The 27,625-nt window shown below is 45.0% G+C and overlaps 1 protein-coding gene across 1 annotated transcript; it reads right to left on the minus strand.

Annotated features, from left to right (window-relative positions):
- SUPT6H (suppressor of Ty 6 homolog (S. cerevisiae)) lies at positions 1–27,251 on the minus strand. The gene is made up of 36 exons (XM_006874201.1): positions 27,116–27,251; positions 25,861–26,013; positions 25,683–25,759; positions 25,115–25,307; positions 24,724–24,808; positions 23,211–23,484; positions 22,729–22,830; positions 22,370–22,486; positions 21,956–22,045; positions 21,633–21,775; positions 20,797–20,945; positions 20,543–20,641; positions 17,545–17,674; positions 17,309–17,459; positions 16,983–17,137; positions 16,603–16,798; positions 16,090–16,229; positions 15,873–15,990; positions 13,534–13,610; positions 13,108–13,243; positions 12,672–12,809; positions 12,426–12,593; positions 11,948–12,075; positions 10,746–10,953; positions 9,902–10,049; positions 9,342–9,484; positions 8,414–8,554; positions 7,045–7,240; positions 5,948–6,186; positions 4,697–4,810; positions 4,402–4,526; positions 2,625–2,737; positions 2,281–2,361; positions 2,009–2,175; positions 1,295–1,482; positions 1–785 (listed from the first exon to the last, which is right to left on the minus strand). Exons 1-36 carry the CDS (start codon positions 27,243–27,245, stop codon positions 599–601), a joined length of 5,199 nt encoding a protein of 1,732 aa, XP_006874263.1. The 5' UTR covers positions 27,246–27,251; the 3' UTR covers positions 1–598.
- Positions 27,252–27,625: the final 374 nt, after the last annotated feature.

The raw sequence follows: 27,625 nt of genomic DNA on the forward strand, positions 1-27,625 counted from the left end.
TAGAAACACTGTTTATTCGAATGACAGGCAGGAAGCAGCGGTGGTGGCAGCAGGTGGAAAGGGTGGCCTGGCCAGGCAGGCACCGGGCAGGCTAGCTCTGCTCCGCTCTGTCCCCTGCTCCCTGCTGTGGTAGCCACCTGAGCTGCTGGCAGGGTCAGAAATACTTCCCTTCCTGCCCAAAACTGAATAAATAGCATCCCTTTCCCCACAAGAGCTAGGGGAGACTCATGTGCTGAGCTTGGTGCCCCCATCACAGTCCACAGTCAGGTGGGGACAGAAGCTCAAAATGGCTTGTAGGGAGTAGAATACAAAATGGCTCCACTCTCATTGTCATCTTCCTCCTCCTTTCCATCACACTCCCCTCCAAGTCAGGCCCCAGGACAGGTGGTCAGTGAGGGCCTGAACTGTGAGAACTGTTGCCTAGCACACACTGAGCTCAAGTTCGCAAGGCCATCCAGCCTGTCACCCATCCAACTGACCACTAAAGAGAACGTCACTTCACGCCACTTTATGGACAGAAAAGAAGGCAGGGAGTGAGGCAGTGGGCAGCCAGGCCTTCCCAGCCTCAAAGATAACCAGAGTCCTGGGAGCAGTTCCCCTACCGATCCATCTCGTCCAGGAGTGGGGTAGCATCGCCAGCAATGGACATGGGGGTGCTTTCGATCATGGGGCTGGGGGAGGGCCGAGGTGTCAGTCTCTGCTTCTGTTTCCGTCGCTCCGCCTCCTTCTCCTGCAGCCACTGTTCTGCCATCTTCCCCCAGTCGATGGCTGCATGGCTGTTGGACCTGAGGCAGGGAGGAGCAGAAAGGACCTTTGAGATCAGAACTCTCTGGGGGCTTGTTAGAAGGAAGTCTTCCTACCTCCCCATCACTAGGGAGTTCTCACCCTTACAGACAGGGGGCCTTACACCTCTGGGTAGCTGGGTAGTAGCAGTGGCTCACTGCCACATGACCTCCTGTCCTTCCCAGAAACTCGTTCCCTGGGGTAACACCTGGGTCATAGGCTCTCAGAGGATCCAGAGCACCTGCCTATTCTCAGCACCTTGGCCTTTTGACAATACTATCCCTATTAATAAGGAGCTCTGGTAGCGTAGTGGTTACGAATCGGGCTGCGAACCTTAAGGTCAGCGGTTCGAAACTACCAGCCGCTCCGCGGGAGAAAGATGAGGCTTTCTACTCCCATAAAGATTTACACCCTCGGAAACCCTGTACAGGGTTGCTATGGGTCGGACCCGACTCGATGGCACTTAACAACAACAACAAATCCCTATTAATAATAACCAGCTGATACTCACTTTGGCTGCTGCTGCCGTTGCCGGGAGCTGGAGGAGGGCTGGGGCTGGGCCTGGGCAGACTGGGGAGTGGTGCTGGCTTGCAGCTGGTGGTACTGCGGTGTGGTGATGGGCTGGCTTGGGGTCGTGTAAGAGTAGCTGGGAGTCATTAGTGGTGTGGCCACGGGCTGCTGGGCTGGCGTTGGGAACACCTGAAATGGGTAAAGAATTAAGTGGTGGTGGACTTAGGTCTTGTTGGGAATTTCCAGCAAGCTGAGAAGTGGGGATCAGCACAAAACCTCCCAGGTGACCTCATGGACAGCATGTGGTTCTGAAAAGTAGAGGCAGGGTAGCAGATTTGGCCATTATGAGGAGACTGGCCCAACTATGAGGCCCACAAGTTCTGACTATGTTAGGTTTCTAGGGCTCTGAAGGTCCTCAAGTTCTCAGAGAAATCTGTGGAAAGGTTAAGCCTTTCCCTTCCAATGGGTGTCAGGGAAAAAGGAGCATCTGTTGGAGACCGTCCTAAGGCTGTGGCAGCCCACCTGTATACATGGGGGCTTCAGAATGCTCCAATATTTAAAAAGCCCATTCTGCCACAAACTGTTTTAAAGCCTCCCTCTATAAGAAGCCTCTTGTGGAGGGTACGGCCAGGGGTCAAAGTTGATGAAGGATGACCATTCTTTCTGACTTCGCCTCCCCAACCCCTGCAAGAAGCCGCCTCCCCGAGTCACATACATGGTAAGCGCTGCTGCCCCCTCCACTGCCGCCATAGCCATACTGGCTGGAGGCCCATTGGGCTGGGGTGGCATTCGGGTTCTGTCCTTGGCCTGTCACGGCAGCAATGGCACTGAACATCTGTGAAGTCATGTTCTGGGGCAGGGCATTCACAGCTCGTGTAAGATCTGTAAGCACACAGAGGTAGGGGATGAGAGTGTTAGAGGAGAAAAGTCCTCTAGCTCCACAGTGAGGGACCCTCAGTCCCTCACTGCCAAGCATGAGCTCCTCACCTGCAAGGTTGATGTTGGCTGGAGTAGCATTGATAGAGGCAGGTGTTCGAGTCCTGCTGCTGCTGCTACTGGGGGTGATGCCTGTAGGAAATGGTTAGAGTTAGTTATACCTCCTTCCAGAGACCTACTTCTGGTTTTACTATTTGAGGGCTGCTGGCAGGAGAAAGGGAAACTGTATAGACAAACTGGATGGAGAACTTCCCTGATGCTAGAAATTTGGAGTAAGGCAACTGTGATGACTGTCCAGGCCTCTGCCCCTCCCCTAAAAGGTCAGTGATTAACTTGAGCAAGGCTCCAGGTGTCCCTCCAACCACATCCAGAAGTCAGAGGAGAGGTGAACTCGCCTGGTACAGGATCCTGGTAATGATCCTTAAACCATCTGAAAAGTCCATTCACAGTTGGGAAGACTTGGCCCCGGTACCGGAATCCTTCTGGAGTCACCGTTATATATTCTATCCTGTAGTTTGGGAAGGAAACATGCATCAGATACCACTTTGGGGCAGCTGTGTGAGTGGCCAAAAGAAATCTCCACCATGGGACACAGATCAGGTGCTGGGAGAAAGGAGAGACGGAAGACCAGGCCATGACCCTGTAAAGGTTGGCTGTACTCCAGTTGGGGAGGCAACTGGCACAGGAGAGCATAGTCAAAGCAGGGTGGTCAGCAGCAGGATGAGGAAGGCTTGGAGGCTTGGCCACCATGAAGGATGCATACCCCAGGTGAGGGAAAGATCTAGGCCACAGAACGTCAGGGTTGGCTTCCCAGAGCAGCAAAGTACAGCTCCCTAACAGCAAAAATCTGTAGTACCCCTGGAAGGTGGCGGATCTGCCCTTCTTTAACACATTCATAGAGCAGCAGAGTGGCTAAGAGGCTGGACTCTGGCTCACGCCTGGCTCAGCTCTTCCATTCACCAGCTCTGTGACTGCACCAAATTACTAAACCCTGCTCAATTCTAAACTGAATGTAACAGCATGTAAGCCCATAGCAGGGCTATAAGAATTCAATGAAACAGTGTATGTAAAGTTCTGATCAAAACTTAAAATAGGGTTTGATTTGAAAGTATTAAAGGCTATCATTAACCAGCTGCTGTTGTTGTTGTGAAGTGCCGTCGAGTCAGTTCCGACCCATAGTTACCCTGTATAGGGTTTCTGAGGACCAACTGGTGAGCTTGAACTGCTGACCTTGCAGTCAAACGGCTTTACAGACTAAATAATACTGAACACTAGGAGCATTTGCTTCTCTTTCCACAGGAAGCTATCACAGTGCTCCTGCTCCTGGTTAAAAGCCCCCCATTTCCTCAACTATTCCTTGTGGACAGGCTATCAGGACCCACACAATCCTGGTATGCATTCTCTGGGTGGATGCTGAAGAACCAGTTACAGAGGGATTCCCAAAAACAATCACAGTATTCCTGATATGCCTTGGACAGCACGGGGTCCAGTGACTAGAGTCTTATCCTCTAAGCTGTACAGGAAACATTTAATACAGTGAAAGCAGCAGAAATGCACACACTTTGGCCAAGGGCCCAGAGGAGGATGGGGGCAGGCTTAAGGAGAGAAGGCTGGTGTTACAAGGCTGGTGTTTCTAACCGACATATAGAAAGCAGGATATTGGCCTAGAAATTTTTAAGTCCAGGGCAAGTACTAGAGAGACACAGATAAAAGAATATCCTAAGAATTCCTGTCTGTGGGTCATACCCAGAAGGGAGCAGAACAGGTGACAGTAAGAAGAGATGTTCTCCTGACCCACCCCTTTAGTACAGGAAGAGTTTGCACACCACAGCAATATGAGCCAGTGTGCTGAATGAGTGAAGCAGAGTGGAAAGGGGAAACCAATGTGTTGGTCCCCAGTCTTTGCTGATCAGGCAGCAAGAGTCTGGTGATCACTTCCACTCCCTGGAGGGAGAGGAGATGAACTTTTTTATAGGGTTGGTGAGAATACTCATCTTCTGAGAATCTTTGCCTTTGCCTCTTAATCATTACCCTTTTTTCCCACCTCCGACCTCCACCTCCATTCTTTGCTAAGAGGAGAAAGGCAGTCAAGCAGAACCAGGGAGATCCTAGCTCCCCTTTTAGCTTATCTGTGGACCCCAGTGGCAGCACCTTCTCAGCACCAGTGCTCACCTGGGTTTACCCCGGGGCTGGTATCCCAGTAGGAACTTGCCGGGCAGTTCCTTGCAGGCACAGATGAAATAAGGAATGAAGGTGGGCTTCTCCTTCTTAGTTTTGATGAGCAGCTCCTCTAATTTCTGGGGGTAGAACGAGGGGGAGAAGTTGGGATAGTAGCATGCTTGGTACACAATGTCTGGTGCATACATGACGTACACCGCCGTCACCACGTGACCATCCCTATACTGAAGGAGACCATAAATCCTATGTTATTGGGGATGTGTTTTCCTTTGGAGGGCTCTGGGCTCACCTTACGGTCCCCACCACTGCAGTCCTGATAATACTTGTGGTTCAGAAGGTCTCGGGCAAAGGATGCCATGGGTTGGACATAGCGGGCAACTATCTCATCCAAGTCTTCAAACTCCTGTGGGAAGGAGGGTAAGGCCCTATGTGTCAGAGTCAGAGCTGAGACTCCTAGTCTATGACCAAATCTACCCTGAGGAGATACCAGGGGAGAGGAAAAACCATAGACCAGGGTTTCTAGCTCTGCTGTAGCTCCACTCCATTGCACAGTCCCTCAGTCTCTTCCATCTATTAGACTTTGCCCAGACGTATTAGCATACAGGAAGGAGGCACAAAGTCCTTTAAATTGTAACTTGGATTCTCCCCTGGTGCTTGGGAGCCATAGGGAACTAAAGAATTCTCTTCACTGAAACCAAGAAAGAGAATCTTGATATATGTGTGTTGTTGTTAAGTGCCATCATGTTGGTTCCGACTCACAGTGAACTTGTACAGGGTTTCAGAGGAATGATTAAACTGCTGACCTTGCAGTTCAAACTGACCTTGCAGCCCAGCGCCACTGGCGCACAGTACTACACACACACAAGAGGAGAGGGCTCTGTAGTATAAACACTTGACTGTAAACCACAAGGTCAGCAGTTCAAACCCACCAGCTGCTCTGTGGGAGAAAGTTGAGACTTTCTGTTCCCTCAAAGATTTATAGCTTCAGAAACGCTATACACAGGGTCACTATGGGCTGGAACCAATTTGACAGCACTATATTTGTATGTATGTATGTATATAGGTGTGGCGCTGTGGGTTAATGCACCAGACTGCAAAGCCATTTGAACTTCAAGGTCGGCAGTTCAAGCTCACCAGCTGCTCCTCGGAAACCCTATACAGGGTCGCTATGGGTCAGAATTGACTCGATGGCACTTAACAACATACACACACACACACACAGATGTACATATAGTTGTTGCATTGGTTCCAACCCATAGTGACCCCACATAGGGTGTCCAAGGAGCAGCTGGTGACTTTGATCTGCCAACCTCGCGGTTCAAACTGACCCCGTGGTTGGTACCATACCTGCTGTGTGTACACATATGTATATTATCTCTGCTTCTCCCAATAGACTTCAATGTAAAAATGGATGCCAATTTACTATTTTATTACTCTGCATAACTAAAACACAAATAATATGTGAAAGGGACTCATATCAGGTGAAAGTAGTCACAAACAGCCTGTTTCTGGCAGAAGTAGGATGGGACATGGCTCTCACCTCACTGTTGATCCACAGGGTAGCTCCCAAGCTGAAGGCATTTTCCTTGCCTTCCTCTCGCACATCCACATGCTGGTAGATACCGTCACTGACCTTCCAGGTCACTGTCAGGTGATTCTCACCCTTGCTGCTCGGTCGGATTATCACATCGCCCTGGTCCATGGTCTCCATCATCTTTTCTGCTTGCTTGAAATTTATATTATGAAAAGATGGGTGTGCAATCACTCGCTTGATGTATGCTGAAGAGGGCAGAAAAGACATATGGAGTAGGTGATAAAGGGACACTGTGGCTTAATTTCTGACCCACTGTGGCGCTGTGTGTTAATGCGCCAGATTGCCAAGCTGTTTGAACTGCAAGGTTGGCGGTTCAAGCTCACCAGCTGCTCCTTGGACCCTGTTGTGTATACAGGGTCGCTATGGGTTGGAATCCAGTCAATAGCACTTCACAACAACAATAACAATGGGAGCCTTGGAGTCCTGGTGTGGCGCTGTGGGGTAATGTGCCAGACTGCAAAGCCATTTGAACTGCAAGGTCAGTGGTTCAAGCTCACCAGCTGCTCCTTGGAAACCTTATACAGAGTCGCTATGGGTTGCAACCAACTCGATGGCACTTAACAACAACATGGGCGTCTTGGTGTGACGCTGTAGGATAAGCACTAGAACACAAGATTGTTTTGAATTGCAAGGTCAGTGGTTCAAACCCACGACCTGCTTCTTGGAAACTCTATACAGGCTTGCTATGAGATGAAACTGACTCAACAGTGTAAACAGCAGCAGCATGGGATTCTGAGATGGTGCGGAACCTTTTTGAGACTCTCTGAGCCTGGACTCTGATGTGGTGAATATGTTAACATGGATTCCTAAGATGCTGAGAAAGTGAAGCTTTATGAGTTACACAGTCTCAACAAAGAAAAAGCGACCCAAGAGACACTAGGTTCTAGTCTTTCCCCCAGTTTCCCTCCTGACTCCTCTGCATCTCAGCAGTCACTCACTCACTCAAGGAGGCTGAGACAAGGGGCATAATAAGGACCTGTGCCTCTTGCAGCCCACATCCCAATCCAGGGGACACAGGGATGATTGATGCGAGGCACACTCACTGGTCCGCTGCTGCTTCCGCTTCCTGTCCTCCTCCTGCTTGTGGTCTGCTGCTTCAGCATCGAAGTCATAGTAGGTGTCCTTGGGCAGTTTCCATTCATTGTTTCTGTCCATGAGATCTGAGGTGCGGCAGGTCAGGTCTGCACTGAACTTCTCAATGTCAATCTTCATGATGCGACAGTGTACGGTCATTCCCACCTAGAGCCACAGATTATGTGAGTTGGAAGGGACACAGATGATCTAGCCTGATGCCCCAATTTACATATGAGAAAAGCACGTTGTGACTTGCCCAAAGTCACCCAGTTCCTGAGTGGCAAACCAGGAGTTCAGGGTGAGGCTGGTCTAATCTGTTGACTTGACTGTACTCCCACTCTAGGCAGACAAACCAACTGACGCTTACTGGGATTCACCCCGCCACTGGCATTATTCCCTTGTTCCACAAAGTGGTTAAGTTACTGCTCCTGGGAGTCTAAATAATGGACATTCTCCACCTCTTACCCAAACTAGCTAAACACTGGTAAAAGACTGCATGGCTTGTCCTTCCTTTGAAACTGCCCAGTTTCATTTATTAAAAACTTCCTTCTCCAGCTCTCAAGATTTTACAACACTTAAGAGTCAGTACGCTTCAGGGGAAACTCCACTGGGTTGTTGACAGTAAAGATAACACGTAAATGTCACACATTAGGTGTTTACCATAACAGACTCTATGGCAGCTATGGCAGGAGAATACCAAATCACAAAATAAACAGAGATTTATTCCAAATATGCTCATGTGGAAACTACTGAATGTTCCTTCTAAGTGTCATCTTGTTTTGCTTGTAGAACCCCCGACAGGCATCCTGTGCAAAGGGTCTGTGCAATGCCAGCTTTTCCATCTTCTAGAGTAGTAATTGTTTGACACTGTGGGCTAATGCACTGGACTGCAAAATTGATTTGAACCACAAAGTCAGTGGTTCAAACTCACCAGCTGCCCCTATATAGGGTCGCTATGGGTTCGAACTGACTTGATAACACTTAAGACAATAGAATAGTACTTCCTGGCCTCAGTAGAACACGTGGAACCTTTCTGTTTCTCAGCATGTAAGAATGTGCCGTTTCCTGCTGGCGGAACTACACTGCAGCTTCCCATACAAGAAGGGCTTGGCAACTTGATGAAGTTTCACAAAGACAGTGAACAAAAGCAGCCACTCATTCAGATGCTTCTGGCCATAGCTTCTTCCAACTAGTTAAAAATCCTCCCCCAAAACTCTCTCCACAGCAGCTACTGGGAACAGAGCCCAGTGTATTGGGGGAAGTATCGTGAAGTTAAGGATAGCCCAATTTGAGTGGCTAAACATTGCATTGGATCCTTTAGCCCCATCATTCATCTACCTTCACTCGTTCTTCTGGCCGCTTTACCACTTTGTCACTGAGGAATTTGGTGGGGATGAAACCAGTGACACCATTGTCTAATCGTGTTTTGACACCTATGGCTTGGCCTGGGCAAGAACCGCTGTCGAAGTGGTTCCAGACCTGAAGAGGGCAAGAGAAGAGAAGCACATAAAGATTCTGGAATCCTACATTCTGAAAAAAGCTGCCAGAATGGTGGCATTTTTTTACCATTTACACCTGGCATCTTGGTCCAAGAGCACAATTTAGCCACCTGCCAAGATAGAAGATGAATATCCAAAACTTTTCTTAATTTATAGCTGGTGTTTGGTGCCACTGGACATCAGATAAATCTTTTAGGTTTATCTAACTTGTATGGCCCTCAAGCCATAGCTGAGTCCCCTCTCATTTTGTTAATCCCCAGTGGGCATAAGGAATATGTTAATCTCCTCAAAACAACTCTTTTCAGTGCACCTGGCACTCTGCGGTTTCCATAAAACCTTGACAAATGACAATTATCTATCTTCAATTAGACAGAGTGCAGAATTATTTCTTTTGCAATTGCATGCCTGGGAATTCTGCCTAACCCAGAAAGATCAATCAGTGTGGCTTTATTACTTCTGATCATCAGAAAGGCAAACGATGCTTAGGGAAATGTAGAAAAAATTATAAATATGTGTGGAGGGTGAAAAAACATTTAGCTAGCATGAACAGGGCCACTGTACCTACTTGGTAAGAGATGAATGTCCACATTTTCCTAGTCTGGTTGAGCCAGAACTCTAAAGGGTGGTTAAAGGCTGAGGTGACCGAGCTAAGATTAAGTAACATACACAGATACATTCTACCCAGCACAGACAGAACCTCTGTTACACCTGTCCCTCCTCCTTTTCTTAGTGCATTTGTTTGACCATGATTACACTGCAACACATACCTCGCTTAGTTCAGGGAAATTGTCCTGCTGACAAAAGGGACACTGCCACAGCCCTGTCTCATCATTGCGGATTGCCTGGTCATAGCTCTCACCCTGTGGACGCCTGTGGGCAATGCCAGTAACATTGCAGATGATGAGCTTTCCTGGAGGAAGGGCAGAGGACAGGAAGATAAGAGGACAGGAAAGAGGCTAAGTAAAGTAGACAGGTAGATTCACTCCACCAACTCTTTAGTGACAGACATTTGTTTTACAGACCCTCCATCTATCTCTCCTGATTTCCTTCATGTACTTGAGAAGAGAGATCTGATTTGATGACAGTAGAGAGACTAAGGCCTACGAAAGTAATCATAAGATGACTTCATAGCAGATTAGATATTAAATTTAACTTTGACTTGCATCCCAGAAGCTTTATAATCTTTTTTAAAAAGCTCATCTGGGTCTACCACACCTATAATACAAACTGCCCCATTCTGCTGCAATGGATACTTGGTTTGAATGTGTAAATCCACCCCCACTCTGATTATATCTCTTTTTAACTATAAAATAGACCCCAAACTTACCAATGTAGAAGGTCTCTGGTGTTTCTTTGGTTAACATGTTGAAGATCTCCTCTGTGTTGGGGGAGCGGTAAGCTGTCCTGAGGTCCTTATACCGACAGCTCAGCTCTGCCCGGATATCATACAGTGTGATGTGTTTGTCACCATAGCCCTATGGAAGAAGGCCATTAAGAATCTTATAACCACAACGCAACCTGAGCAAAAGGAGGATTTCAATGAAAAGAGTAGGTCAATTGGCTCCTTTTGAATCTTTTCTTAAGTTCTTCTCTGAAACACTTTTTAAAACTTAGTCATGGAACATTCTTATGTAACTAAAATTCATTAAGGAGCTCTGGTAGCATGTGGCTACGAATAGGACTGCTAATCTCACGGTCAGCAGTTCGAAACTACCAGCTGTTTTGTTCCATGGGAGAAAGATGAGGTTTTCTGCTCCTGTAAAGAAAGATTTACAGCCTCGGAAACCCTGTACAGGGTCGCTATGATTCGGAACCAACTCCACGGAACACAACAACAACATGGAATCCCAATGTATAAAATAGATAAATGCAAAGCTGTTCTGTGAGAAAGGGGGAAAGTGGGCCTAGAAAAAAAATCTCTACTAATACCTCCCAACTCGCTCCCTAATCCCAAAATTTCCATAGCAGTCTTTGAGGTACTTCCTGGGTTCTGTAACAAGTGGACTGAAAACATGCTGAAAAACACAGTTGAGCATAGACAAAAAGATGAAAGGATCAAGTCTATCAAGTCCTCCACACTACGAGTATCAGGGTTTCTCTGTAGATTTGTTGGCCAACCAACTAGGCACTTGGGATAGTATCTGTGCCAAGCCTTCCACATTGCCACCCACCTGCCTTTCCAGTTCTTCTGCAAAGGCATCAAGATCCAGGTCCTTGAGTCGCTCAGGGTTCTCTAAGATCTCTTCCAGGGCTCCTGCAGGGTTGGCATCCTCAGCTGATTCATCATACTCCAAGGCATCCACTGCCATCTTCCTAGCCCACTCATAGGTCTCAGGGTGGACACGGGAGCCATCAAGTACTTCAATGTATGAGTCAGTGCTAAATGAAAGGTAGAAAAGAGGCAGGATATAGAACAAAAAGCTTCTGGTAACAACCCAAATGTCCACCAATACGGAACTGTTCAAATAAATCAGGGAACCTCAATACAATGGAATATACAGCCATTAAAAGAGAATAACGTAGATCTATGTGTGCTAACATGAAGAGATGGTCATGACATATTGAAACATGAAAATGTACTACAAACCAAACCACTTTGAACCATCTGACCTCATATTTTTTCTAAATTGGTAACTATCCACTTTCTTTATAATATTTCTATATGCTGAATTTTATACAGCAAACATATAAATCTTTCAATAGGATCAAATGAGAAGGGGGAATTGACACTTGAAAATTTGCTGATAGTTCTTTTCCCCCATAAAGCCTTCCCAGGCTGGTCTTGCCCGTGCATTCACATGGACCTATGTTATTCATGGAGTGTTACAGCAAAGCTGGGTGGAAAATGAAGTTTTAGAACTTAATGCCTATTTCCCCACTGATTTCCTTTACTGAATGAGGAGCTATGTGCCCATGGAAAAGGTCCTCCAAAGACAAAGTTGATAACTTCTAGAAAGGAAGAGGTCAATAGTGAAGTCCAAAGTTCAAGTGACTAGAACTTTCTCTCAATAACATCATCTCAAGGCACACTGACTTTTCCTCTCCCACCCTCCTTTTTCTTCACCCTGCTACTCCCACTCTTATCTGGCCACAATGAACTATAATAACGAACTTGTATTTAAGGTTCCTAATTAACGAAATTGGTTTTTATGTTTCTCTCATACACATAAAAAAAAAAGCTTTACATAATTAAACTGATCTTTTCCATAGGTCAGTGACTCCTGACTAAATATGACAAGTTTCTCACTTTGTATGAAGATGTTTCTTCTTTTAAATGACTTGTGGCCCGGCCCTTTGACAGTCCTAATATTTTGAAGCCCCAAAATAAAACCCAAAGGGATTCCTTCTGGTCCACCTAGGCTGAGGGCATCACCTGTCCCCCAGGGAAGCCGTGTCGATCTTGAGGAAGCCAGCACAGTTCATGAAGACTTTGGGACCCATGTGGCACATGGTGACCAGCTGTGTCCGGCTCTCGAGCCGGGTGTTGTTCTGTTTCAGGATCTAGGGGAGAGGCCTGGAATGAGCTAGAGCATAAGCAGACCCCACCAGCTTTCAGGTCTCTGGGAAATTTACTAAGATGGCAACTATTTTATGTTCCCTCCTCCAACCCAGTATCTAACTGAGCACTATACCATCTTATTTTTCATGAAAAAAAAAAAAAAAAAAGTTATCAAAGACTATACATAATTAATGGTTAGACAGTTAATAATAAAATATGCAAACAAGTACCCATCACCCATCTAATTGAAAAAAAAAACAAAAAACCAAAGAATATTACCCATACTTTTGAAATTCCAGGCATGTAAAAATATATACATTTTTTTCCTTTTTCAGATTCAACCCAATCCTACCTTCAGGAGGTGTGTCCCTTTTCGAGGTCCCAGGCCACAGACATACTGGATCAGGGCCTGGCTGTAAGGGTGGGCAATGGCACGGTTGACATCAACCCCAACCTCATTGACTCGGTTGATAAATTCACAGTACAAGGCATTGAGCAGCTCCTCTTTTACCACATGTTCCTGTCAACATGCACAGATAGTTTGTAAAGTTAGCATGTCTTTTCAGCCACCTGGGTCTGCTTATGAAATCCTACTCACCTGCAAGGGATGAAACTTGAGACACAGGATGTCTTCATCAGAGCTGCACACTTGGGCAAATTCAATCAGGGGATCCTGGATGCGCCGGGCCAGGGAGATGGCCTGTCTCAGCACTGGAGGATAATCCCGGAACTCTGCCTAGAGCCAAATCAGGGTCAGCAGGGACTGAAAGTTCCTCCAGCATCAATATCAAGAGGAAATTCAAACAGCGTGACTTTAAATCACTTTTTCATATCCAAGACCCTTTTTTCCTGGGTCCAATTTAATATCTGGGACCTGCTCCTTCCCAATAGGAACCATGACTCACAAAATGGAAAACCTCTACTTGGGTAAGTGAACAAGTGTAGCCCCGTGCCCAATAACTTGTTTTCTTAGTTAATCTTGCTGGGATTGATAGTAGTTGCCTGGAAGACCCTAAGGATAGTTTCAGCATTACCTCTGACTTCTTGCCATTCATATAGAGTATGGCCAATTCGTTGTCAACCAGCTCTACTCCAATAGAGGACAGCTGTTGGCCCTGGTCCAGTTCATGTACGATGCGCTTCACATCCTCAATCAACATCTGGGCATCCCTAGAGGATGAAGGGTGTTGTTTAGGGATGTCTCTGGAGAGACATTTTCTGAGGGATAGATCATCTCAAGGCTGGGATGTGGGGGAGGGAGAGGAAGGAAAGGGCTTTGGAATCCAAAGATAGACAACATTTACGGACAATAGGAAACCATGAAGCAGCAGAATACCCACAGGTCTCGGAATTCAGGGTACCCACTATTACAGATGTATTCCAAACTCAGCAATAATGGGGGAGTGATTATTGGGTCACAGTCTTAAATCAGATCTGGCTCAATCCTTGGGTGGCCCTACCTGTTCTCTCCTGCGACTGTCACCACATGAGGCTTCTTGTTAAGAAGGAATTTCTTTAGAGTTTCAATGTCCTGAGCCTGGATTGGAAGGAAATTAGAGATGAAGGCACTAATGATAGGGAAATCTCAAGCAATTCTTTATCCCTAAGCAGCTTGAAACCTTTTAAGATAATAGCAAAAGTTGAAAGGGTCCTTAAAGGGTATGTCTAGTCCAAGCCACCACCAAGGATCCATTCCTGCCCCTTTCCTTTGGCTTAATCAACCCACGAACTAAAACCTTATTCCAGTGCTACTAGTAAGCACTGGGCAGGAGAGTTAGGAACTCATCTCTGCATGCTACTGGGCGAGAACGCTTCAAATAAAAGGATAGCAAGTATGTCTCCCTAAGTTTTCTTTACTTTAAAGATGCTCACTTTCCAACACCCTGCCCACTTAGATATACTAGTATAGTTGGTTGATATCTAGTTCATTTCTGGTGTATGATTCATGCTGAAACTATGAGTATAATAAAAAGGTATTACAAAAGAGAACATGGCACAGAATGCAAGATTAATTATTAGCCTTATCTGGGCTACAGGGAGCTTCTCACTGCTGACATTCCTTTCAAGTTCCTTGGTCTCCATCCATAATGCTGTTATTTTTCTTCTTCCTGAACTCCAAACATCTCTCCTCTCTTTGAGACACTCTCATTTTTCAAATACCCTGTTAATTTCTCAAATAGAATTCAACATACTTCTCTCATCTCACCAATCCAGCTGCACTATGTATAGATGGCCTCTTGCATAATCCTATGCCCAATGGAGCAGGCGCCTAAACAAATTCCTTGACTTTCTTTAAATAGGAAGCTCAAAGCTAAACACAGGGCATTACATGCTATCTGACTAGAGTACAATAAAAACGAACTGGGACTTATAGTTTGAGTTTTATACATCTGTTAATATTTTCTAAGATAATTGGGTTGTGGTCACCTAAAACAACTCACTAAAATCCCAACCCATAGTGGCCAGATGGAGGGATCTGAGGCTATAAATCTTTACTGGAGCAGAAAGCCTCATTCCCCCCCTCCCTCAAGAGTGGCTGGTGGATTTGAACTGCTGATCTTGTCGTTAGTAGTACAATGCATAACCCCCATTATGATACCAGGGTTTCTAACTAAAACACAGCAAGTCTATTTTTATATGAATTACTGCCTGGCAGTCAGAACTAATCTCTAGTTTCAAATTTTTCTTTTTCTTAACAGCTGCTTTTAAGGAATACTTCTTTTAAGAACTCTCCCAACTTAACAACAAAAAAATTTCACTGGATCAAAACAATGGGCAAAGGACTTAAATAGCCATTTCACACCAAAGGATATAGCAACTATCAACATGTATGTGAAATGATGTTCAACATCATTAATCATTAAGGAAATACAAATCAAAACTACAATGAGCTGATGACATTCATTAGGATGCTTGCCTATGATCTAAAAACAGCCAAATGTTCATCCACAGAGGAATGGATAAACAAAATGTGGCACACACAGACAACAGCCTATTACTTGGCCATAAAGTAATGATGTCCTGACACATGCTATAACACGGACAAACCTTAAAAACATTATAATAAATTAAATAAGTCAGCCACAAAAGAACAAATATTATATGACTCCACTTATATGACACATTTAGAATAGACAAGAGACCAAAATTTATTAGTGACTATCAGGGCAGGAAGAAGGGGGAAAGGAGGACTTAATGCTTGGGGGACACTGATATAATTTGGGAACTTATGAGGGTAATGGTTGAACATGATGAACATAATGAGTATAACTGATCCATACATATGAAGATTACTGAAATGCTAAATGTTCTGTTATATATATTTACCATAAAACAAAAACCAAAACCACTTTATTTAAGAAAGGTGCTTTCTCAATAGTACTAAAACGATGCCATTAGAACAACAACGGCAAAACCAGTGCGTGTACAAATCAGATGAATTTAAATCTCTCTCTTTGGAAAAAGAAACACTGAGAGACTAAAGCAGGGAAAAGATTGGCTTAACGCCTCAGTGGCTTTCAGCTCCTGGAACAGGCTGACCCAGATGCTGGTAGGAACAGAGTCAATAACAGCAGCTCCCAGAAACACACAAAGCCTAAGAACTGGCTTCAAGCCAGAAGTCAATTTCATACCAGATAATTTGAGTGCCATCTACTGCCCATGGAAGCTAGATTTACCCTAAGAGACAAGGGTCAATGCATAGGCTGTTATTTAGATTATAAACTTTCATTCCCACTAAATGATAAGATATACTCATGATGTCAAGATGTACATGGAAACTCCTGTCCTAGCCACTTACCTTCTTTTCTCGCTCTTCCTCTCTCCAGGCCGTTCGCCGTTTGGTAAAATGCGGCAGCCGGAGGAAGTCTGTCACTTCTCCTTCACCATTGACCAGGGCACAGAACACAGGGTGGTCTCTGTCAGACAGAAAAAGTGCAATTATCATCAGCAGGAAGCTATGAATGGGATTAAGATGTGTAAGGGGTGGAGCTGGGCAGGCAGGAATGGGCAGTTACCTGGCAGAGGAGAAAGCAATGCCTAGGACACGAATGCCCTTTCCTTGGTTTTCATCCATAAAGTCATCATCTTCCTCTACCTGCTGATCTGGACGATAAGGCGCCACCCTCAGCCAGTTGTACAACTTTCGACTACAAGCCTAAGGAAGAGACACACAGGAAGCCATGGACAGAATGTGTGTTCATGTGCAAAGCTGTGTGTCAGCAAGTGAACATGTTCCTAGCCTTGGAACTTGTGGAAACAGAGGAGTTGACAGAGGGCAGCTACATAAAGAATGTACAGGTGGCTGGGGGAGAGGAAGAGAAGAGGCTAACATAAGGGGAGGTCTTAAAGGTGATCCCTCTGGTCTTGTTTGCACTCACTCTCAGATTATCCTCCCATTTGCCCCTATCCCTCACCACCTGCAAGGTTTCTCCATTAGCTAGGGAACTACTAACAACGGGCCCCCTCACCTCCAGTTTTTCTCCAGTTTGAGAAAAGGATACTACTAGAGACCATGACTCTCCACTTACCTTTATGACATATTCCTTGGCCTCTGCTAACAGTTTGTTCTTCAGCTCTTTGGCCATCTGCACATAGAGGAACTGCTGCAAAGCTCGCTCGATGGCCATGGTGCGCTGCCGGTTCCACTCCTGCACCTGGTGGCTGAACTCATCTCGGTAGTAAAATTGCTTGATCTCTTCAAAGTATGTCTGGTCATTGCCATAACTGGAGAAGGAAACAAAAAGCTGGCATGTCAGGGATGGAAAAGGTGATACCTAAATATCCATGAATGCTGTGAGCAGAGATGATGGCTTACTCAATTCTGAAATGCGGTTCCCATTCCCAAAGCACTCCTCCCTCCAGCAGACCAAGGCTCCCTAATGAGTTCCCACCCTGGGACTTTGCTTACCCTTCTACTCCCTTCATATCTATGCTGATGTCAATGGTGAGCAGTCCTTCATCTTCAGCCAGGCATATCTTGAGAAACTGGTCATCTCTTAGTTCTTTAACAGGTTTGTTCTTTAAGTATTTGAAGGAATAAGCATAGTGGGCCTCATCTACATCCTGCACACATCAAGAAAGAGGCATCAGTCCACAGTTAGGTTGGGCTTGGTCCTGGGAGAAAAGAATGAATGCCTCCCTCTGCTCCCAGGCATGTGGCTCAGTTGGGCATGTAGACCAGTTAAATAGAGAGTTGGGGCCACATCTTGAATCAAAACCCTTCATCCAACTCACCTTTCTACCTTTTTTGGTGGGGGTCATATTTAGCTTGGCTCTCTCCTGGAAGGTCTGTCTGAGCACTTGCCGGACAAGGGGCTCACGCGCAATCTGCAGGGCAACCATGTAGCGAGCCCCTTCCAGCACAGCTTCTGGTGTAGGGAATTGACTGTGGAGAAAATACTGGAGTTGTGGGATGTGTGTCTATCTTGGATCTCAGGCCACTCCCCAGCAGCCACATGCTGCCTGCCTACCTGCAAACATAATCCTTGGCCAGCTCCAAGGGCTCTGCAGGGAACTGCTCTGTTTCGTGCCGCTGGTAGCTGTCCCGGAGATTCTCTCCAAATTGCTCAGGAGTAAGCCCAAACTTTTTGGCCAAGCCATCTAAACAAACAAAAGAGTGAAGAATAAGGCAATAGGTTTTGAGTTTACAGCAGCAATTCTGAACACTACCTTTTAACATACCCCACCTGAATTTAGAGAATTTCTGAAGAACAGATTTCATCTATTAGACATTAAAGACCTAAGACCAGAAGAGTTGTGGATGACACCAAGATCAAAGAGGAGTAAAGCAGAAGGTCATTAAGAAGGAAAAGACTAAAATGGATGTCAGTAGAGATTCTGAAATTTGCTCTCCAGCACAGATGCTAAAGCAACTGGAACATGAGGAGGTAGAAGAGCTAAACAAAAAGTTTCAAAGGTCAGCTGAAGAAGACAAAGTAAAAATATTATTATGAGATATGCAAATACCTAGAGTTAGAAAACCGAAAGGTAAGAACATGCTCAGCATTTCTCAAGCTGAGGGAACTGAAGAAAAAATTCAAGCCTCAACTTGAAATATTGAAGGATTCTACGGGCAAAATATTGAATGATGTAGAAAGCATCAAAAGAAGGAATACAGTCACTACAGCAAAAAGAAATGGTCAATGTTCAGTTATTTCACCAGGTAGCATATGATCAAGAGTCAATGATACTGAAGAAAGAAGTCCAAAGTGCACTGAAAGCATTGACAAAGAAAAAGGTTCTGGTAATTGATGAACTGAAATGGAAACAAATTGAAATTGTTCAACAAACTGATGAGGCACTGGAGGCACTCACTCATCTACACTAAGAAATTTGGAAGACAGGTACCTAACCAAATGACTGGAAGAGATTCTATTTGTGCCTATTCCAAAGAGGTGACTCAGCAGAATGTGGAAACCATGGGACAATATCACTGATATCCCATGAGAGTAAAGTTTTACTAAAGAGAACAGAAAAATGGCTGCAACCCATACACAGACAAGAGAACTTTGAGAGATTCAAGCCAGATTCAAAAGAGGACGTGGAATGAGTGATATCACTGTTGATGTCAGATAGATCTTGGCTGAAAGCACAAAAACCAGAATGATGTTTACCTGTGCTTTACTGACTATGCAAATGCTTTCGATTGTGTAGGTCATGACAAGCTATGGACAACACTGTGAAGTATAGGCATTCTGAAACACTTAATTGTACTCATGAGGAACCTGTACACAGACCAAGATGCAGTTGTTCAAACAGAACTGGGGAACACTGAATGGTTTAAAATTAGGAAAAGTGTGCACCAGGGTTGTATTCTTTCACTATGCTATTCGATCTGTTAGCTGAGCAAATAATCCAATAAATTGGATTATATGAAGAAAATTGTGGTATCTGGATTGGAGAAAGATTCATTAACAAACTACGATATGCCATGAATACAACCTGCTTTCTAATAATGAAGAGGACTTAAAATACTGATGAAGATCAAAGGCCACAGTCTTCAGTATGGGTTGCACCTCAAAAAATCCTTACCACTGGACAAATAAACAACATCCATATAAATGGAGAAAGGACTAAAGTTGTCAAAGACTTCTTTTTGCTCAGATCAACTATCAACACTCATAAAAGCAGCCGTCAAGAAATCAAATGACATACTGCACTGGGTAAATCTACTGCACAAGACCTCTTAAAAGTGTTTAAGAGCAAAGATGTCAGTTTGAGGACTAAGATGCACCTGACCCATGTCATATGCATGTGAAAGTTGGACAATGAATTAGGAACACTGAAGAAGAATTGATGCATTTAAGTTATAGTGTTGGAGGAGAAGTACCATGGACTACCAAAAGAACAAAGCAATCTGTGTTGGAAGAAGTACTGTCAGAATGCTCCTGGGAAGCCAAGATGTCCAGATTTTGTCTTTCATATTCTGGACATATTATCAGGAGGTACCAATCTCTGGAGAAGGATATGATATTTGCTAAAGTGGAGGGTCAGAGAAAAAGAGGAAGACCTCCAGTGAGACAAGACTGGAACAGTGGGAGCAGCAATTGGTTCAAATGTAGCAATGATTGTGAGGTTGGCACAAGAAGTGGTTAGTGTTTCATTCTGTTGTGCATAGGTTAGCTATGAGTCAATATAGACTTGATGGCACCTAAGAAGAACAACATCCTTTAAAGTGGGTCACAGATGAGCAAGGCCCCATGTTAAACAGAGAGCAAAATGAAAAAAACTGGTTTTAAACACCAATTGACACATCTAGTATAGACAAGAGACCAAAATTTATTAGTGGCTATCAGGGTGGGGGAGTCCTGGTGTGGCACTGTGGGCTGGCTAATACGTCAGACTGCAAAATCATTTGAACTGCAAGGTCAGTGGTTCAAGCTCACCAGCTGCTCCTTGGAAACCCTATACAGGGTCACTATGGGTCGGAATCAACTCGATGGCACTTAACAACAACAACAACAACAGGGCGGGAGGGAGGGGGAAAAGAGGACGACTTAATAGTTGGGAGACACTTATGATGTAATTGGGGAACTTATGAGGGTAATGACTGAACAACATGATGAACATAATTAGTGTAACTGATCCATACACTTTTTAAGATTATTTATATGCCAAATGTTTTGTTACTTATATATACATTAAAAACAAAAACGGCTATTAGGAAACCACTGACAAGTTGTTTGGAAACAGAAGATTATTTTCTATCTGACTCCTGGGTTCAACATTAAGATAGAAGCTGCAGATTCATAACAGAACTTTCCAAAGGTAGCATGGACTCTTCTTACTCAGATCCTGTGAGTTTCCTATACTTCAGGAACTCAGGCTGAGGCGGGATCACTACTGTGAAGTAGATGTACTTGGGGGAAGCCAAGCACTGACGGGGACCACATAATAGGCTGCTTTTGAATTGGACTGGTGATTGCCAGTAACTGTCATGGCCTCCCCTTGGCTGAAGCTACCATTTACCTAGTCCAGCGCTCTGACAGATGGTATACATGTCTCGGCGGGAGGCCTGCTTGAGCTCTGGCCCTCTCTGCTCTTCATCTTCTGCTTCCTCACCTTCACCTGGGAAGAAAATCTTGGGAGTGTTAGCGCTCTAGTCTCTGATCACTCCCAAATATTTAAACTTGTAGAGAGGCCCCAGAAGGCACCCAACCAAGGGGGTACCCTTGGAGATTTCTTGGCTATCAAGCCATCTGGACTTTCATCCCAGGACTCACCTTCCTCATCTCCCTCTTCCCTTATACGCTTCAGTTTCTTGCGGCTGGCCTTGGCAGCATTCTGCATCTTGGGGATATCACGACCATAATATAGCAGGAAGTGGTTGTAAACATCTTTCAATTCATCCATTGACTGTACATCTTTGAGCCTGGGGGAAAGAGACGTAAGACCATAACTGTTAAAAAGGGAGTGGCAGATGAGGCAGCATATCCCTAGTAGGAGTTCAAAGTTGTTGGGCTAGTCCTTATCCCTATAGATAGCTCAGCTTCATCAGATGGTGGTGGTAGTGTGCCATGGAGTTGGTTCCGACTCATAGCGACCCTGTATAGGATTTCCGAGGCTGTAAATCCTTATGGGAGCAGAAAGTCTCATCTATCTCCCATGTAGTTTCAAACTGCTGACCTTGAGGTTAGCAGCCTGACTCATAACCGCTACACTACCAGAGCTCCTTGAGCTTCATCAGGCTGGCTATTAAATTTATATGCTCCCCACCCACGCTGACTCCATACTCTCCAAGGTACTTTCTGATTATAAATTGGTTTCCCATGTAGCTTTACCTACAAAGGGATAAATACAGGTCGACAAACATGAGTATTTAATTCCTTTTCACAATTTTTTTTATGCATAATTAAATGACATGTGTCTTTTTAGATACTAATGTGAATTAATTGATTAACATCTTGCCTGTCAAAAAGATTACTTGCCTGACAAAAAGTCAGGCTTCTGAGGGTGTGGGTCCTGTGCTATGAATTTCACAAGGCAACGCTGCTCCCAGGGGTCTGGACTTTAATCTCAGGTCCCCTAGTACTAATGGAAAACACGCTGCGTAGGCTACCTCTCCATGTCAGTGGTGTCCAGAGCCCGGATACCATCAGCAAGAGGCTTGTCAGGGTCAGCAGAGATTTGCTCATACTGATAAGCCTGCATCTTCTCAAACAGCCGTGTTAGGTTCTCTTTGCGGATCCTCAGCTGGGTCCACTATGACAGAGAAGGACGAGAGTGAGGGCTGGTGGTCTGTGTTAAAGACTGAAAGCTGCTTCAATCCTTACCAGGAGACCCGAAGCAGCCTATCCCTGGGTCAGCCCAGGGAGCTGGGTCTCAATATTAGTAGTGTCCCACCCAGCCCACAGCTCCTTAGGGAGCAGAGGTCCACATTACCTTCTCATCCCATTGCCACACCCTCCAAAGATCATTGATGTGCAATTCAGGTTCTACATACTCCTTTCGGTAGAAGGCAATAAAAGGCACCTAGGGTAGCAAAGAGACTGCAGTCACCCAGGGAAAAAACACCCGTAAGGATCTCCTATGCCACAGGGATAAATAGCTCTAGGAAGTGCAACAGTTGCAAAGTAGGCCTCTCTCACAGCCCAGCCAGGGAACAGTGCTCTTTTCCACAGAGGAAGCATCTTTCTCTTCATCACTAGGATGTCCTTTGGTCCTCACACTTTTTGAGTCAAGGGACTTTTGGGGAGTAAAAAGGGGAAGGAATATCTCCTTTGATTTAGGCAGCTTTTTTCCCTTCATTCCCTAACTGAATTTCTCAACAAAGAGCCATTAGAATTAATGTGTTACCTCAAAATGCTGATTTCGCATGAAGCCCAAGGCTTCTTTGATCTTCTGAATTGTGCTGGGCCCTTTCCGACTAAAGCTGCTAGTTGGCTGCCCTCGGTCCAGGTAATCACAGCTTTCCTACAGCAGAAAAAAGAGTCAGCAGTGAACCAGCTTTTGCAAGGAGTTTTAGGACAAAATCAGAGCCCTGTAAATTTGCTTTGTCTGAGTATACACAAAACATGGCTCCATGACATAGGGTGATCTTATCAGATGAAGTCTAGAAACGTCTTAGGCTTACAGATGTTTGTGGGGAAGAAGAAACTATCTTGACGAAGTGGCTGATAGTTCATATCAAAGCATAAGGATCTATTTTTGGGTACCTGTAAAGAAATAGTTGGTGTGGCAAAGGCATTCCTATAAATCCAGTCGGCTTCTTCTTCTAGTTCATCATCTTCAGCCCCCTTGACTGGGATGGAGCGGAGCTATGGAGTAAGACAGCAGGATGAAACTGAGTTTGCCTTGTATCCACTTAGGGAAAACAGGCCACCACTTCTGGACACAAGCATGTGGTCCTGAGGCACATGTTTTCAGTACACAGCACAGTGTCGTCCTGGCATGAAGTAGGCACTTCACATGTATGTTAAAAACAGTACCATTTCAAAAACCTCAAGGATGGCAGGGGTCTATCTTCTCTCCTCTAAGAGCTGGACTCCCTGTACCCCTGGATCAACCTTCTCAACAGCAGACTGATATTGCTCAGTGTCAGACTGCTGCTAGATGGTTTCTCAGCTACAAGCCTTACAGCATGGAGATTCAGGGCAGGTGGTAACAGAGCTGTAGAAGGACAGAGTTGGTTGCTCACCTGGAACCTCTCAGGTAGGTCAGTGGCTCGGATTTCATTGTCCTGATCTGTAAGATGGCTGCTTTCTAGCTCACTGGGCTCATACATCTCAAAGATGCTCCTGCGACTCACACGCTTCTTGGTGGTCTTCTTGGGGCGTACTCGGATTTCACCTTCAGCCTCATCATCTTCATACTCATACTCTTCCTCCAGTTCTTCATCATACTCATTGTACTTCTCAAATTCGTCATAATCGAAGTCCACCCCGAAGATCTCCTGGGCTTCTTGTAAGGCCCTGTGAGTCAGAGCAAGGGGAAGTTGGCCTAGGTTCTGGTCAGAGAAGAGAAATGCAGTCTCTGCATAGATCCTTTACTTGCCCCCAAAGGAACTAAAAAGGTTAGAAGAAGGGTAAAACAGAGAAACATACACTGAAATAAAAGCTTAGCTGGGAGATTATCTCTGGGTAAAGTACTATTTACTGGAGGATAAAAAGTCCATCTTTAGCACCTGTTAGTGACAGGGATCAAAGAATACCATAGGGCAGATGGGTTCACATTCTGCTCAGTGGGTTTACTGTCTGCTACAGCACTGTTTTGGAAGCAGTGCAGCCAGAGTGCTCCTTAGAGGCCAAGACGGCCAAACTTCGTCTCTCCTACTTTGGACATATTGTCAGGAAGGAACAGTCATTAGAGAAGGATGTCATGCTGGGTAAGGTGGAGGGTCAGAGAAAAAGAGGAAGACCCCTAAGGAGATGGACCGGCCAGGTGGCATCATTGATGGACTCAAGTGTGGCAACAGTAGTGAGGTTGGCCCAGGATCGGACATTGTTTCGTTCTGCTTTGCATAGGGTCGCTATGAGTCGGTGCCGACTCTACGGCACCTAACAACAACAGCAACAACAGATACAAATACTATAGTATTCCCTCAGAGGAAAGGCCTTCAAATATTTCAACATTGTTGTAGGTAGCTTTCTTCCAATAAAACTGTATCATACAGCACACAGGAAGCACAGTTACAGATACTTTGGAGACACACTCAAATATCTTGTGGGAGAGGTTAACTGAGTTTGAAGCTTACGGCCATAGTTTCATAAGACAACTTGGTCAACTGGTACAATATAGTTTGTTAAGTCTCTGTTTTACATCCCAGTTTGATGAGTAGTGTCTGGAGTCTTAAAAGCTTGTGAGCGGCCATCTAAGCTGCACCAAAAGAGAAAGGAACCAAAAGTTTCTACTCATCTGCACCAAAAGAGAAAGGAACCAAAAGAAATTATAGGATTAATGGCCAACATGAAACATGGCTTCATCTGCTCCGAGACCAGAAGGAATAGATGGTGCCAAACTACCACTACTGTCCATTCTGATCAGGGCCACAACAGATGGATCCTGATAGAATAGGATAAAATACAGAACAGAACTCAATGGCTGCAAGCTAAGAATGTTCCATTTGTGAAAAAGGTCTCCTTTGCCCTCCTCATTCCTGACTAGGTCCCACCAGGTGCCCTCATCACCACCTCATACCAGACCCTACTCACGCATCCGTGTATCCGGGAAGCTTTTTCCTCCACCTAGGTTTTTTCAGAGGCTGTCCATCATCATCCACAATGAAGTCGTCAATGTCTGGGCAGGGAAGGAAGGGTTAGTGCTTAGCGGTAGGGTATTTAAGCCAGGACTGAATGGCTTTCCTATTGAGTAGCCAAAGAGAAGAGAATGAGGGAAGTTCCTCACAGACCCAGGGCTCCTAAAAAAGAACTTGTTTGTGTCAAATGCTAAAGAACTACAGCTGAAAAATGGTCTCCCATCCTGCCAGTAAATCCCAACACCCATCTAAACATTGTTTTTTCTGTTTGACACTACATACCTGATTCCTACCAGGAAATCCCAACATGCCTCCAAGCATTAGTTTTCTTGCCTGATACCACATACCTGATTCTTCATCATCTTCTTCTTCTTCCTCTGGAGGAGCGATGGGGGCTTCCACAGCCTCCTGCCCTTCTTCCCCTTCCCCATCCTGGAAGATTTCCTCTGCTATAGCTTCTTTTTCATGCTCCTCCTTGCCATATTCCTCCTCGTCATCGTCCTCATCATCAGACATTTTCTTGACACGCCGGTACTTTTGCTAAGGATGGGAAAACCTGCCTCATCAGGGTCTGTGAGAGTTGGCATAAGGATGTCAGCTCTCCAGTCTCACCCCCATTTCCCACAATTACACTGATCAAAGGAGATAGGAAAAAACACAATGAGTTTATGCTTTTCAGTCCCAAGGTCCACCCTGGAAACCTTGACAGGCCTTTCTCTAATAGGCACCAGATCTGGGGTTCAAATCTAGGTTCCATAGCATGATGATACTGAGCTGCTTTCTCTTCTGTAATGCTCCTCAATTAGACTGGATGTGCCTCTTCACCCACGCACTGAACATTAGGAACCCAGGAGCCACTGAACATTAGGAACCTTTCCTTCACCTCTAGGAACAAAGGTAAAGAATGACACTTACACCTCGCTTGACTTTAACACCCAAATTCTCCTCAATGAGGTCAAAATCATCATCCTCCAGGCGGTCATCAAAAGATGCTGGCAAAAACAAAGTGTACCGTTACCCATGGTGATGGGAAGACTCCCTTCTCACTTCAACTTCCATCCTCCCCTCACTTGATTGAGGGCAGAGTACTCACTGCGTTTTCTCTTCTTGTGTCCAACATCATCTTCCGAGTCACCAGAGTCACTACCCTCATCCTCCTCCCCTTCATCTTCATCATCGTCATCATTGATAAAGTCTTTCAGGTTGCCTTGCTCATCCTGATCATCTAGGTTCTCTTCCTCCTCATCTGAAAAACACATTATGTGTTACACATGGAGTCTGTAAAACAGACTGGTGAGGCAGGGCCATGTGCTAAGAACCACAAACTTCTTGGTGACTTGGGGCACCACCTTGCCTTCATCATTGTACTCCTCTTCTGACTCCTCAGCCTTGCTCTCCACAAATTCAGACATTGCTGCAGCTTCTCCTACCCACCTGCTCTGAATCTAATGACCGTGTGTCATGTTAGTTCTTTGGCCTCATCTAAAGAAGCAAAACATGACCATCTACTCAGAATAGCAGCACCTGAAAAGGATTGTTTCTGTGCTACATACACCATGTATCTTTAGACAAGGTTTTCTTAACTACTCTCGTTCTTCAAAACAATTATTGAAGACTCTATGTTGTTGTTGTTAAGTGCTGTTTGAGTCAATTCCGACCCATAGCGACCCTATACAGGGTTTCCAAGGAGCAGCTGGTGAACTTGAACCACCAACCTTGCAGTCCAAACGGCTTTGGAGTCTGGAGCATTAGTCCACAATGCCACACCAGACTCTATGAAGATTCTATAGCCTCCAAAAATTTTGGTTTTATACTTTATAAACTCAGTAACTTTATTTTTTCTTTCATCCACAATTCTTTAGATAAAATTGAATTTTTTTGCTGGTGTTCCTGATGGTTGGGCTTGGCCAAAGAGATAGGAAATTGGGTGGAAAAATGCCAACACGATTAAGTTTTTTTTACGTGGAAAAATTACATTTGCTTATTTAGAGGTATTCTCTGTGTCTCCTCCAGGTTAATGCACTGGACAACAAAGTCAGTTTGAACCACAAGGATAACAGTTAAGGCTCACCAGCCACTCCTTGGAAACCCTATACAGAGTCACAATGGGTCAAAACCACTCAATGGCATTTAACTACAACAAGGATAGTTGGGTCTTTGTTTTGTATACCTAGTTTTGAGTATTGGGTTTGACATACAGCAGGTGCCCAGTACACATTTTCTGAGGAATGACATAAAGTTCTCAAGTTGGTACTTCATATGCGAAAACTTCTGTGCTCAATCTGAGCCTATCATCAGTCAAGAATCCAAGTATTTAAGGGTAGCAATAGTGGGGATAAGTGTGAGACTGGGGCTTCGGGCTTCCTCACCATCATCTTCCTCTTCCACAAACTTCTTGGTGACTCGGGGCACCACCTCGCCTTCATCATTGTACTCTTCTTCTGACTCCTCAGCCTCGCTCTCCACAAAATCAGACATTGCTGCAGCTTCTCCTACCCTGGAGAAGACTAGGGAAGGGGGAGAGACAGGATAAAAAATTAAGACATGTAACTTCACAGAGGGCTTTGAAACCTTCCCCTAGTCTTCCCATGCACAGCCTTTCAGCCACCTGCCATGGTTTGCCCACTCACTTGGGGAAGGCAGAGTTAATAATCAGATGGGCTCCAGCTGTTATATTTGCTATCCCTCCAAGTCTTGCTCTTCTTATATGAAACGTTAAAAAGGCTACTTTACTGTATCATCTTTACCCATCAGACTTTTATCTCACTCACCATTTGGGGACTGGAGGCAGTAATGGGCAGATGAGAAAAGATACCAATGCAGGGATAATTACACAGATGGGAAAATGGCACTCATGA

This window comes from Chrysochloris asiatica, unplaced genomic scaffold (assembly GCF_000296735.1).
Source record: "Chrysochloris asiatica unplaced genomic scaffold, ChrAsi1.0 scaffold00266, whole genome shotgun sequence".
Lineage (NCBI taxonomy): Eukaryota > Metazoa > Chordata > Mammalia > Afrosoricida > Chrysochloridae > Chrysochloris > Chrysochloris asiatica.

Coding starts and splice junctions, on each gene's coding strand:
- SUPT6H (XM_006874201.1), bottom strand. CDS start 27,245: ATGTCTGATTTTGTGGAGAGCGAGGCTGAGGAGTCAGAAGAAGAGTAC. Junction 21,776..21,955: donor TGTGGCAATGGGATGAGAAG/GTAATGTGGACC, acceptor TCTCTGTCATAG/TGGACCCAGCTGAGGATCCG. Junction 16,230..16,602: donor CCAAGGAATATGTCATAAAG/GTAAGTGGAGAG, acceptor TCTCTTCCTTAG/GCTTGTAGTCGAAAGTTGTA.